The sequence below is a fragment of the Pseudorasbora parva genome, chromosome 12, assembly GCF_024679245.1.
Source record: "Pseudorasbora parva isolate DD20220531a chromosome 12, ASM2467924v1, whole genome shotgun sequence".
Taxonomy (NCBI): Eukaryota; Metazoa; Chordata; class Actinopteri; order Cypriniformes; family Gobionidae; genus Pseudorasbora; species Pseudorasbora parva.
In genome coordinates this window covers 5,116,174-5,130,883 of record NC_090183.1, presented here as the reverse complement: position 1 = coordinate 5,130,883, position 14,710 = coordinate 5,116,174, and the positions used below count along the sequence as shown (strand labels likewise).

General features: G+C 38.3%; 1 protein-coding gene across 2 annotated transcripts in view; it reads right to left on the bottom strand.

Annotated features, from left to right (window-relative positions):
* Positions 1-11,372, bottom strand: part of quo (quattro) — a 41,179-nt gene extending 29,807 nt beyond the window's left edge. For both annotated transcript variants that reach the window (XM_067458849.1, XM_067458850.1), the window contains exon 1: positions 11,097-11,372. In XM_067458849.1, the coding sequence (XP_067314950.1) occupies positions 11,097-11,099 (3 nt within the window). In that variant the 5' untranslated portion in view covers positions 11,100-11,372. The remainder of the gene's footprint in view (positions 1-11,096) is intronic.
* Between the last annotated feature and the right edge of the window lie 3,338 nt (positions 11,373-14,710).

Sequence of the window (14,710 nt, the reverse complement as noted above, 5' to 3'; positions counted from 1 at the left end):
TGGGAATCAATGTTTTTAAGTATTAAGCATTTTAAGTATGTTCCAGGGTAGACTGCATTTTATGACAGTCACATTACATGATTTGCCTTATTTGGACGTAAAGTTTAGAAGGAAAGGAACGGTATGTGGCACAATCATCATTTTATCTTTGTTTTATCGATGCCAAAATTTTAAAAAAATTGGATTCATCGCACAGTGCTACTGCTGGTAAATTTTTTTTGTAAATGTGTCACCACGAATGAAAGACACATGATATAATTTGGCCATTCAGCACTGCCATCTAGTAGGCTATCATTACTGTATCTTAACATTATTACAAGGACATAAAAGATCATGATTATAAAGTTAAAGATACGATTCACTTGAAAAATAGATTGTGGACGTCTTCAAGATTGGTCACGATACAAAATCGCCATGTCGACCACACCTATTGTCCACTGTAATTTAATGTCTTAAACCGGACATGGACTTTGGCAGAATCTCTAAACTGCAAATCCACAGCTGAGTTTAGACTATTTGATTAGATGTAGTGCTTCAAAATAGCATGGTTGCCAAAAATGTCTTACTGTTTTACTGTGCTTTATTTAAATGGACCTCCTCCGTATAGCCACAGATAGTGTAAGCACTCCCACCCATGCCTGGATGCATGTTGACACGGCACAAAATTTCATTTAATGCCCTCATGTCAACTGCATACATGCCTAACATGGGTGTAAAAATAGGGTCTTAAGTGGAAATGACACCATGGCGTGATTTTGCATAACAAGATTCAAGAATTCTCCTGTGATGCATGCATATTCACTTTTAGGTTATTAGTTGGCATATTAAACTAGAGAGAGTGTGAAAGGTGTTTTTTAAGGAAGTTGTTTATGTCCACAGGACTAAAAGTGCCCGTAGTTGTATGCAGAAATATGGTGCAGTAGCAGAATAGGGCCATACATTGTTTGAAAATGCATTCGTGCTTTGCTCAAAGAATAAGTCTTGACTTGTGTATTTGGCAAGGGACAAAAGAGGCCTTTTCAAGCTCTGTAATCACGTTAGGGTTGCACAAAGAGCTCAAAAATGTTCAAAGTACAAGTGGTAGAAGTTAGAAAGTCCATCTGCCCTCTTGAGATGAACACTAATCTAACCTGAACAAGATTCTTCATCATCTGTCAGCTTAGGAAAGTCTCTCATTACAGCTGTCAAATTCTAGTAAGTTACAATCCTGCTCGCAGCAGCTCTCCTTCTCTTCCTCCTCTCCTCCCTCTTCAGGACAGTGTTGTCTTTGTCTCTTTGCCACCGTGTTTAACTCCTTACAGAGGGAGTTTGGCACAATGGAGCTGTCTGACTCTCTTCAGACAAACACCTACATCTGACAAGATCCATTAACTCGATTGTTTCAATATGGTTTTCAAAATAAAAGTTCTTCAGTGAGTTCTTGGTATGTAATTTTAGAGTGTAATTTTATTCTGTATGGGGATTTTTATTTTTATATTAAAGGCACAATATGTAATTTTCATCACTAGAGGTCGCTTATTCAAAACAAAGGCATAGCTTGATGACCTGATATCGGAGAGCTTTCATTATGCAAGCCAATGTGGGGAAACACAGCACACTTTTATCATATTAGATACAGAGTGTTTTGAAAGTTATGTTATAATGCTACTCTGTGCGTTCAATCGGCGGCTACCATGAGATACTTGTTGCACATTGCAGTAAGCTAAATCGATATTAGACATGGTAAAACATAGTACTCGCCGTACATCAAGAGCTGGATTTAAACGATAAGTCTAACTGTGTTGAGCTGTATAACAAAGATTAGTTTTCGGTTGATGAATGTGTCCAAACATTTGCGCACCTATCAGAAATCAAGAACAACATGCAAAGTTATTAATAAGTGATGCATGGACACGGTCCATGTTCTGGTTAAAATTCCACAATTGCAACATTCTTGGAAACATTGAGGATAATGTAAGTACATAAGTCAACAAAATATATAACATTGTTCTATTTGTTTTTGGATATTTTTGTGGAATTGAAAGACGTTCTCCTGTGGTATTTTTATTCTAATTTTGTTTTTAACATTGCTTTCACACTAGCACTTCTTATGTAATAAGATATTATGTAATAATTTGTGTCACTCATTACATTATAATGCATTTCTTTATGGCTCAGAACAAATTGCCTTCATGCATTTTTTGCATTCTTTGCATCTTTTGCAATCCATGCTCTGCAGACAAACAAGAGTGCTTTTCTGTCAGCCTGAAGGTTTTCTGGTGAATCCAAATGGAGCACAGTGAAACTGAGTCTTCTCCTCTTATGTCATTGTTTAACTACAGTAGTAAACAGCTTTAACTAGAAAAAAGTACTTAGTAAAAAAAGACATGAAGGAATCCATAATCAAAACAAGTTTTGACCACCCTAACACACTGTCTGGAAGCAAACGATGAGCCTGGAAGCATCAAAACTGCATATTATCATAGCAGTAAAATCTAAATAAAATACTTCTATTTTATATATAATCCATTTGTTTTCATTTTTAATTGCATTTGTTTTGGAATTTAATAATTACATGCGTTAGTATTGCTACATACACCAATCAGGCATAACATAATGACCAAGTGAAGTGACTAACACAGGTTATCTCTTCATCACGGCTCCTGTTAGTGGGTTGGATATATTAGGCAGCAAGTGAACATTTTGTTCTCAGTGTTGATGTGTTAGAAGCAGGAAAAATGGGCAAGCGTAAGGATTTGAGCGAGTTTGACAAGGGCCAAGTTGTGATTGCTAGACGACTGGGTCAGATCTCCAAATCTGCAGCTCTTGTGGGCTGTTCCTGGTCTGCAGTGGTCAGTATCTATCAAAAGAGCTCCAAGGAAGGAACAGTGGAGAACCAAAGACAGGGTCATGGGCAGCCAAGGCTCATTGATGCACTTGGGAGCGACGGCTGGTCCATGTGGTCCGATTAAACAGACAAGCTCAAATTTACTATAGCTCAAATTGCTCAAGAAGTTAATGCTGGTTCTGATGGAAAGGTGTCAGAATACACAGTGCATCACAGTTTGTGTATGTGGCTTCATAGCCGCAGACATGTCAGGGAGTCCATGGTGACCTGTCACCGCCGAAAGTGCCAACAGTGCATACTGAAGAAGGTGGTCTGATGAATCACGTTTTCTTTTACATCATGTGTATGGTCAGGTGCGTGTGTGTCGCTTACCTGGGGAACACATGGCACCAGGATGCACTATGAGAAGAAGGCAAGCCGGCGGAGGCAGTGTGATGCTTTGGGCAATGTTCTGCTGGGAAACCTTGGGTCCTCCATCCATGTCGATGTTCCTTTGACACGTACCACCTTCCCTAAGCATTGTTGCAGAACTTGTACAGCCTTTCATGGAAACGGTATTCTCTGGTGGCTGTGGCTCTTCCAGCAGGATAATGCTCCTGACACAAAGTAAAAATGGTTCAGGAATGGTTTCAGGAGTTTGAGGTGTTGACTTGGCCTCCGAATTCCCCAGATCTCAATCCAACCGAGCATCTGTGGGACGTGCTGAACAAACAAGTCCGATCCATGGAGGCCCCACCTCACAACTTACAGGACTTAAAGGATCTGCAGCTATCATCTTGGTGCCAGATACCATTTTGGCAGCAAACGGGGGACCAACATAATATTAGAATTGTTGCATATCGAGAAACAAAATATTGAAGTATAAATTAATAGACCAAATTTAAATACATTTGCAATTATGAATTTGGCTGATGCTTTTATCCAAAGCAACTTACACTGCATTCAAGGTGCACATTCTTGCATTCTTTACACATTTTGCAATCCACGAGCTGCAGACATGCAGATGTTACTAAATAAGATCATTTAATGTGTATAAATTCAAATAAATAAAGATGCAAATGGACACTTCTATTGTAGACCACTTCACTGCTTATAATGGGATTTATTCTTGACATGATACGACATACTGCTCGAATACATGAGTAGATGTGCTTTGCTTCTTTTGTCTCCCTGTCTGCTCTTTATATTAGTTTATCTTTAAATGAATCTCTGACAGACACTCTAGCAGTACTTGTGCATTTATTTCCTTAAACAGTCATACTGTAAATCACCTCTGACATTCGCAGGTCTCGCGAACACGTCTGTCTCTGCACGCTGCCAACTTATTTTCACAGCTCGTGTATTTTATTGACTTTCTCTCCAGTATGCCCTGCTGATGAAGCAAGGCTCTGTGGTTTCTCGCTGAGATCCAAGACCGCAAAACTGACTCCAAATGATCCCGGATATCATATTTCATTGGATTTTGATTGAGGGTCCTGGGACTTGTTTCCAAAATAAATATTAACAACTCAAAGCACACAAAAGCCCATGAACATACCAAGGATCTAGACATGCTCGGATCACTTATGGTTCCCTGGACCTCAGAATGATTGGAGCATTGCGTCAGGTGGAAACGTGAAAGGAAGAATTGACATGGTTTTGGCAGATACACCCTAAAAATCTGGATTTAAAATGACTGGTCTAGGATCTGACAACCCAGTGTATGTGCTGTTCAGAAAACTCCTTCTTTCCGAGATGTTTTTAGGGCACCGGGACACCATGTGATGGGGACCATCTGGATGATGAACAACATGCTAATAGAAAACAGACGCAAATCATCAGATTTCTCTTTGTGCACTCGACAGGAAGTCATCGAGGTCAGAAGCTCACAAGCTTTTTTAGGAAAAATGCTCAAAACATCCAGTTTCTGGATGATTTTAAAAGTCCTTAGAATTTATATTTTATGAAATGTCAGATTCGGGGTGGTCACCCTCGGTAAAATACTGTGTTAACTTTGCTGTGTTTGCTACAGGAAAAAACTTTTCCATTTCCTTTTTTTATTTTCTATCCTTAAGGCATCATACCAACAGTGTTTCAACAGCTGTAACTCGCTAACTTATTTAGTATGCCAAAACAAATATCAAACCACACTGGGGCTTTGTTCCAAATCTTAGTGCGCTCCCTACATAGGCAGTACTTTAGGATGTCACTTTTTATGCATTGGCTTCAAATGCAGCATCACAGCTTCTGTATACCAATCCCAGAATGCATTACAGTTAGCTTAACAACCTCTGTCATGGAAACTATGTATAAACCTTAATTAAACAATTTAATAATCAAGTAAAAAGTTTGAAAATGGATGACCTGTGTCATCTTCTTTTCAGACGCAGGAATCCATTCGACAGGCGACTCTCACAGTGCATTATGGGTATTCTCTAGCTGTTGAGCATGCATTGGTTAAACATTCATTTATTGCGTTGCATGTGGGATTGAATCGTGCACTCGATACCACTACAAATGGCTGTCCCTTAGTGCCCTATTTAAAGGCGTAGGGGGTAATTTCAGACAAAGCCCATAGCAGATAGTGATCAAACATTCAACAGCATACAATTCAAAACTGAATGAAATGTTGAACCCATGTATAGGTATAAATGTGAAAGAAAAAAAATCAGCTTTTCGCTCGAGATGCTGCTTTGTTATGAAAAATACCCTCATTCAAGCCACAACACAACGGAAATGCTCCCGACCACTAGGGGGCATTCAGAGCACGGTAAAGTTAGTTTTCCTTGCCACTGTTTTATAGATTCACCAGCAATATCAATACTATGATAAATTTGTGTGTAACCGTTGTATATTGACATGAAATATTAATTCAAAATCTCCTACATTTTACATATGCAGTATTATAGCTGCATATTTATACTCGAAAACGCTACCACGGTGCATGAGGCCTAAAAGAACGTCTGTAAATTCCAGTTCTTCCAATGTGGTTGAAAGGTATAATTTGTATTAATAATTCAAATTATTAAAATTCAGTTGTGTTGTGCAATACCGAGTCAGTCTTATCTATACAATCAAGCAAATTAAAAGTATCAAATACTTGGCGGAATTGGCAGATGTTCTCTTATTGATATCTTCTTGAGATTGCCGAATCTAAAGACTCCTTCAATGTTTGTAAACATCGTAGGTGTGCGCGCAGCATGGGGTCAGAAAAACAACGCAATCTATTGGTCATAGTGAAAGCGCTAATGTAAAGACAGTCTGCAGCACAAGCCTGCAGTCTCCCTCTCATTTACTGAAGCTTTCGCGCCTCGATCACCCCCCGGTGACCGGTCCCAGTATAGCCGCCCTTCTGTGCTTTCTAATGGACGCGAGGCAAACTAAATAATAAAATTACACTTAAAATATTTCCCCCCCCAAAGTTAGTTTATGTCATTGAAGGCAGTTATCATCACGATGATTTCATTTCAAGTGTTCGTTTTTAAAATAAGTTTAGTTTTAGTTAGTTATCTGACGCTTTAAAAACAGGGGGTGTGACGTCATGATTGACAGCTGAGACTGACGGCTTCTCTGAGTGAAGTTGTCACTGAGGCACTAAGGGACTTTTTTCTGAATTTTTGGGAGCAGATTGGTCCTTTAGCTTTAATTTCTACATTTCCAAAACTGTTTATTTCACACCAACATAATTAATTGTTCTGCATCTGCGAGAGTGTGGGCGGGCTTTTGATTTCGCAGCTGTCCTTCCTGCTCTACTTCCTGCGCTCTACTGCGCAACTCCGGTCCAGAAATCGCTACTGCGCAGACTCGGTCCCAAGATGTCAGCGCCGTGCACCCCTGCCTGAAAGCTTCAAATATGGCAAGCGGAAATGGATGATGTTGAGTCGTCCATATTTTTTTACGGTCTATGCTGCAGCATGCCACAGGTCCAATTGCCAGATATCAATCTTCACCTAACTATTGAATCAGTCAACATGTTTACAGAAAACATTATGTTTATTTACCAGGGCTTAACTCTACCGTCGTTGTCGGTAGCCTGCGGCTAACTACTAACGTTAAATTACCACTTTTTTTTAAACCTTGGCTTAAGTCAGGTAATGGACCAGCTTAGGTTCAGTAAGGCTAAGGCACATATAAAACACAGACAATGACTATAAACGTACCAATTTATATTGTTTGTGCAAGATTAGGCTAAAGGAATATACAAAACCATTGTTAGCCAAAAGCATTATTAGTTTCATTGTTATCAACATAGTTCGAGTCTGTGTTTCCCGAAGTCATCGTTCGAACGAACATCCATAAACATCATCGCAAACTTGTGTGGTTGCAACGCTAGCTCTCGACCTGTGCAGCCGATTGTCTTGTTTGATTGACATGTGAATCTTATCTCAAGCAAAATAAAGCAAGCTGACATTCAGTACGATCATATATTTTATTTTAAATACATACAAATGTCATTCATGTCTATTAGTTTGTCAATGCACCTTTTTTGAAGAGCGCATGTGCATACATTAGGAACGAGCTTAAACAAATCTGGAAATAGAGCAAAATAACGGAGGAAAAAAAAGAGAATTAGTCCTCAGATGCCATGTCTATAATTTATGACAAAAAACTCTAGCATGAATTCGATCTCAAGCTAATTCATTAAAGCAGTTATTCCTTTACCACCTGCGTGACATCATTAACACACCCCAGCCCGTTATAGCTTGCAGCCACAAATGTCGTCGATGTTCTTTAACGGATGAGCAACAGCAATTCAGTTGTGTTGTGAACTTATGTTTCCTTTTTAAAGGGGTGATGAATTGAGAAATCAACTTTCCCTTGAGCTTTTGATATATAAAAGGTCATGGTAATATAAGATTATCCTCTAAGTTTCAGGGCTGAAAACTTCATTGATAATCAAAGAAAAGCTTTTATAGACACCAGGCCCAGAAAACGATTGTGAGCTTCATCATGATGTCATCTAGTGGTGAAACACCGCTTCTAAAGAATAATAAGCATGTGTAGCCCCGCCCACTGACTCAACGGATCACGCTAGCCAGCAGCAATAAACACCTCGAAGAAGATAGTAAGATATTTTGGAAGAACAGTCGCTGCATAAGCTTCCTTTGGATCCTAATATTAGGAATGTGTGATACTACATTTATTTTTAATGAAGTTCCAGCTCACGTGGGGAAGAATGTTTGTGTGTTCGCTTCATTTCACTGTGGAATCGTTTGTAAACAAGCCTCAGGTGCTGGATTTACAGAAACAATGTTGTGCTTTTTATATCGGATCCGATAGAAATGGTGCAACAAACGTATATGAGTAAAACATCTTTTTTATATGTAATAGTATTCCTGGGGCTGTGTATTTTCCAGACGGGCATACATTTTTGGCAGAAATAATATATTCTTGATCTGGGCGCTCGTGCATGTGTGTTCACGCTTATATCGACAGATATATATCGTGTGCGCCATGTTAGACTGTTGTTTGAAATGATATTCCAATCAATTACGGGTGGATGAGAAATAAATCATTGTTTCTTAGAAAAAGACTTTTACGAACCCTGCGAGAGAATCATTCTGCATGGTTGCTGCTTTCAAATCAATCCCTCCCTCATGTGAACTGAACTGAACTGAACAGGGGAGCTGAGCTCATTAAATATGCAAACATTATCCAATCCTAGCCGTGGGCGTTTACTTCCAAATCTCCAGTGCGTCACGCCCATCAAAACCCAGCGTTCAGGAGAGAGCCTATAACTTATTAGTTATGATGTTTTTGAATGTAAAAACCACACGAACGTCATTAGTTGACCTCAGACAACAGTATAAACATTTTTAAAAAGCCAGTTCATGACACCTTTAAATTTTGTTGTGTTGTGCACTACTGGGCCACCATACTTTTCTTATCTGGTGGCCTTGAAAGTTCTGTGAAAATGATAAATTCAACAAAATTTAAGTCAGCTTAATATAATTTAAGCTGAAATGACTTGTACAACCAAGCTTAGTAAAAAATATAAAGCAGCAACTGGTTAAAGGCACAGTATGTAAGTTTCAATGCAACGCTGTAAAAAGAAAAAAAGAAAGTTGCCGCATTAACTGAAGTACTTTGGATTTGGATGAAACTTAAGACATTTGCACCTTTTTTTTTTTTTAAATAATGTAACAGACTTAATGTCACAGACAACACCAGAATCAATGTTTTACACTAATCCCATGACACACAAGTGTGTGTGTTTTCTGTTGTCCAGGTGTTAGGGAGGTGCTAAAGGGGACCGGGCACAGCGTGACTGTTGTTTATGTGTGTGAATGAGAGAGTTTGGACTAACAGTGTTTTACTCCAGTGAGCGTAGCTGTCAAACGGTCACTTTAACCCCTGCACAAGAAAACAAGTGTGCAGGAGAGTGGCCTTCTCAACGCTCCAAACATCTCTCAAAGGAAGTCCCAATGCTTCTGTACATATATATTGTAACCTGTCAAGTCTTAAGTCACACGAGCACATGTTTGTTTTTATTTTAGAAACATGCAATGTTTAACAATGCACTGTCGCTTTAGCTATCTGTCATAAACAGTCATGTATCACCTATACATGTTTAGGTGAGAATTTACAGGAGGGAATTTTATTAAGTATGCTCTCCTTTGGCATCAAAAAATCATGGCAAACAAAAATTAGGGAGACGTGATGTTTCTATGAAATAAACAGTTAGTGACTTTGCTCTATCTTTGACTATCTACACACTTTTTCACTGAAGTATTTTTCCCCGTACATTTTTTCCACAAACATTCTTTAATTAAAAATGTTAAGCTTTGAACACAAATAGCAGAAAATGCACCACATGATGGAACATGGTGAACTAAAAGATGGATATCACATGATATAATCTAAAGGAGTGTGGAGTGTTTTAGCAGGTTCATATTCTACACTCTTAGAAGAAAAGCTTTTATATAGAACCTTAAGAGGTTCCATCGGCGCTACATATTTGGAACCCCTAAAAGGTTCTATAGAACTCTTTTTAAGTGCCAAAAGGAGTCTTTTTTTGTCATTATAGAACCTTTTTAGCATAAAAGGGTCTTTGTAGTTCAGAACACTTTATTAGGTTCATTGAGGTTCTATATAGAACCATAGGGTTCTTTACTCAACTCCAAATAACCTTTTAGGCTAAAAACTTTCTATAATGACAAGAAAGAACCCTTTTGGCACTTAAAAAGTGTTCTACATAGAACCTTTTAGGGGTTCCAAATACATAGCGCTTTTAAGGTTCTATATAGAACCTTTTCTTCTAAGAGTGTATGATAGGCATGAACTCCAAAGGTATGCGTGAAACTTGCCTTAAAACACACCTCGCTCTGGTCTCCTGTACCTGTCACGTTGTAAATTATTGGAGTATCAGAGATTAAACACACCTGCCTTACTCAAATACGACACAACATAAAGCTTATGGAGGCTGTTCAACTCTCAGCCAAACACCATCAGTCATTCAGAGAGGCATAACAAACCCAACGCTATAGAGTCGCAGAATATGTGCTGGAAACTGGGTCATGCAGATCAGTCAGAGATCGAGGATCTCACACAATAGTGCAAAAATCTGCATTGAAATCTGCAGATGGAAATAACATATTATTCTACTATTAGATATTGTGATTGAATGTGAAAACAAAAGTCAGTTTTGGACAAAACATTTATGGCATCTTTCCAGAATATATTTTTTCTTTTAACTAATTGTTCGAACTTCCACATGTTCATTTTATCATGTTTAGTTGACAAACTTCCCAAAAAAGTTCAAAATGAACAGAAATATGAAATAAAAAGTTATTTCTGAATGTTCGCTGAGCGTCTTGATTTAAAAAAATGTCTTAATTTTTTTATTCTTGGTTATGCGGACGTTAAGGCAACATTTCATTTTATCATTTTGCAAACATTATGGGAACGTTAATTTTGAATGTTCTCTGAACATTCTGAAGTAACATTTAAAAAACTAACAATGTATAAATGTTTTTCTTTTGAAAACGCTATTAGAGACCAGATCATTTTGAACGACCGTTCAATTAATGTTAGAACATTTGTTCGTAACTTTGAGAGAACTTTGCCAGAAGTTTGCCAGAACTTCTTTAGTTTGGTAAAGAAGCTTTTGCAGAAACAGATTTTCTTGTGAAAAGTTCATTTTGTTAACTTCATGTTAAATGAATGTTAATACCCCTATGGGTGAGCAGTCAGCTCTAGTTCATACTCCAGTTATCAGCGGTTCAGTAGGTCAGTGGCACAATAACACAGACGGTGTGTGTAAAAACTGAAACGAACGAGTCTTATTTACCATCTTGACGACAGTCTCGGCTACTGTGTTGTCATCCTAAAATCTGTCTCTCCAACAAAGAAATTCCAGGTTTAGTTCTGGAGATATAATGGCAGCATTCCCATGATGTCTTACATCCAGAGGTGCTTCCATGGTGTCCAGTTTGGAAAGGGAGGTAGATTTGGGCTGCGGTGAATTACAGCCATTGTTTAGTACGTTTTTGCAAGTTTGTACAAGAGTACGGCGTCTGCTGAGAAATGCAAAGTGTCAAGCAGTCTGTCGTCGGCTCACTGTGCCGTTTTGTCTTGACTGTAAAGTGAGAGAGAGAGAGAGAGAGAGAGAGAGAGAGAGAGAGAGAGAGAGAGAGAGAGAGAGAGAGAGAGAGAGAGAGAGAGAGAGAGAGCAAGTAAAGGGTCGGAGAAGAGGAGGAGGAGGTCTTTCTTTCAGAGGAAATCCCCCTGAAGGCTTTTCATACTTTTCTCAGTGGCAAATCAGGACCTCCCTTCGCACACACACACACACACACACACACACACACACGGTCAAACAAAGAGACCACTAAAAGCCTCCCTGAATTTTTTTCATTTCCTTTGTACAGTTCAGTTTCTTCTCGTTTAAACACTTCAGAGAGAGAGGCAGGCAGAAATAGAGGAAGAGAGACTCTTGGAATGTGTAGATACACAAACACATTAATATTATTCACAGACGCTCTCAAGAGGAGACTGACGAATAAAAAACACTGATGGCTTCTTAGAAGGAATGTCCAACACACACACACACACACACACACACACACACACACACACACACACACACACACACACACACACACACACACACACACACACACACACACACACACACACACACACACAGTCTCATGAAGCCAGACTTTTAACTATCAGCATAAAGTTTGTTCAACTTTGCAGCCTATGCTCAAGACACGCCCACTTCTGTCTGACTGTTGTTCGATCTGTCTGTCTCTCTCTCAAGAGAAGACTGACAAGTGAAAACCATCCATCTATCTGTCGTTTGTTCTGTCTGTCATCTGTTCTGTCTATCTGTGTCAGTGATCATTTCTGTCTGTCGTTTGTTCTGTCTGATGTTCGTTCGTTTTGTCTGACGTTCGTTCTGTCTGTCATTCGTTCTGTTTGTCGTTCATTCTGTCTTTTGTTCATTATGTCTGTCCATCGCTTTCTGTCTTTTTTGTCTGTCTTTCGTTTTGTCTGATTGTTTGTCATTCGTTTTGTCTGTCATCTGTTCTGTCTGTTTGTTTTTCATTTGTTTGTTCTGTCTGTCTTTCGCTCTGTCTATCTGTGTGTATCAGTGATCTGGTCTGTCTGTCTGTTGTTCATCTTGTCTGTCTGTCATTCCTTTGTTTTGTCTGCATTCGTTATATCTGCCGTTCATTCTCTCTGTCGTTCGTTCTCTGTCCTTTATTATGTCTTTCAGAAACCATGCAGTGCTATTTTAGTATTTATCTATTTATTTATTTATTTATTGAAGTAGCTTTTATTTTTATGTTTTCAGTTCTGGTTAATTTGTTAATTTTAGTAATGTATTCATTTGTATTATTTTAACAAATTAGCTTTGTGTTTTTCTAATACTTCCACTTAAACTCATATAAATGTGTTATATGTTATTTCATCTTTGCTTTAACTAGCAAACATTTTAGTTTAATTACAGAACTTAGTGAAACAGAATATTTATTGAGACCAATAATAGGACTGGTCTAATTTTTGCCATTGACAATTGACAGAATGATGATTTTGAAAAACTGTCATGGTTGAAAAATAAGAGCAATTGGATGTTACAGTAGCAGAGCAAGTTTGTGCTTTTGATTTTCATTTTGAAACACTAGCTATAAAAACAAGCATAACCTATAAATCATGCACAATAAGACCAAGAACATGTTTTAAGAGAGTAAATGGTGTCCATTTTGATTTAATGTTGACTTTATCAGGCCACTGCCTAACTCAGCATCTACAACAGAATAAGACAGATAAATCTGGCCAGACATTAAACAAAATGAAAATTGAACGAATTATGGTTTTACCAGTTAGGCTGGAAAATTGCATGAATAACATCAAGGACAGTGAACATCTGAGTGTATAATAGAGTCCTTGTGTTTCTCAGTGATTACTGAATAAAGATAAGAGTTAGCTACAGTTCAGTGCTTTCCTGCTTTACTGTGTGGAAATTTAGACTGATAGACAGATGAGTGAAGAAGAAAGACAGAGAGGAGAACAGCAGCAGATCTCTGTCGTGTTCTAACATTTATCTGATGCTCAAATGAAAGAGTCTGATCAAAGCTCGTCTCAAACCCTGACCCATGTGAAGCTGAGATGTCTGGAGATACAGGAGGGCGTTCACAGACAACACCAAACCAAAGACAAGCACACACAACTACATTTTTCTCATGTTGTCCACATAAAGTGTGCAGGTGCAGAACAAGTTTCATACCCAAGGTCAATACTTAGGTGTGTGTACAGACCACTAACGCTTACGTGAGCAATAGCAACAAACAAACAAAAAAATTGTTTAGAATATAATACAAATATAACAAATAATCTCTTCTCTCTCTCTCTCTCTCTCTCTCTCTCTCTCTCTCTCTCTCTCTCTCTCTCTCTCTCTCTCTCTCTCTCTCTCTCTCTCTCTCTCAATGTCTACTCTTGCCAGATAAAAGCAATAGTTATAAAATAAATATATGCAAATAAATTGTGTTTACAGCCCCAGTATAATTTCAGTGAATCCCTGTGAGATCAGAACTAATCCAAAGATTATATGTGGTGTTTTGAATATTCTCTCATCATTGAGTCATCCTAATGTTGCTCCAAACCTGATTTTGTATCTCATCAGGGATGTTTACCAGATTGTTTATTGTGTGTGTGTGTGTGTGTGTGTGTGTGTGTGTGTGTGTGTGTGTGTGTGTGTGTGTGTGTGTGTGTGTGTGTGTGTGTGTGTGTGTGTGTGTGTGGCCTGGTAATCCTTACGTTATGGGGACAAAATGTCCCCACAAAGATGGCAATATCCGAAATCCTTATCCTTGTGGGGACATTTTTAGGTCCCCATGAGGAAAACATCTTATAAATCGCACAGAAGGAGTTTTTTTGAGAAAGTAAAAATGCAGAATGTTTCTTGTGATGGGTAGGTTTAGGGGTAGGGGCAGTGTAAGGGGATAGGAAAAACGACATTTTACTTTAACTTAGGAGAAACAGATGGATGATGATGATGATCAGGTTACAGACGTGTCCAGCTGCGCCATTTAGGTTAAAAAAAGAGAGAAGGGAATAAATATGTACAACCCCAAATCAGAAAAAGTTGGGACAGTATGGAATGTGCAAATAAAAAAAAAAGAAGTGATTTCTAAAATTACTTTGACTTGTATTTCATTGCAGACAATATGAACACAAAATATTTCATGTTTTGTCTGGTCAACTTCATGTCATTTGTAAATATGCATCCTTTCCTGTCATTCAGACCTGCAACACATTTCAAAAAAAGTTGGGACAGGAGCAATTTAGGGCTAGTAATTAGTAAAAGGGTTCAATAATGATGTGATTTGAAACAGGTGATGTCAACAGGGGATTGAAATTATGATTTGGTACAAAAGCAGCATCCAAGAAAGATCTAAT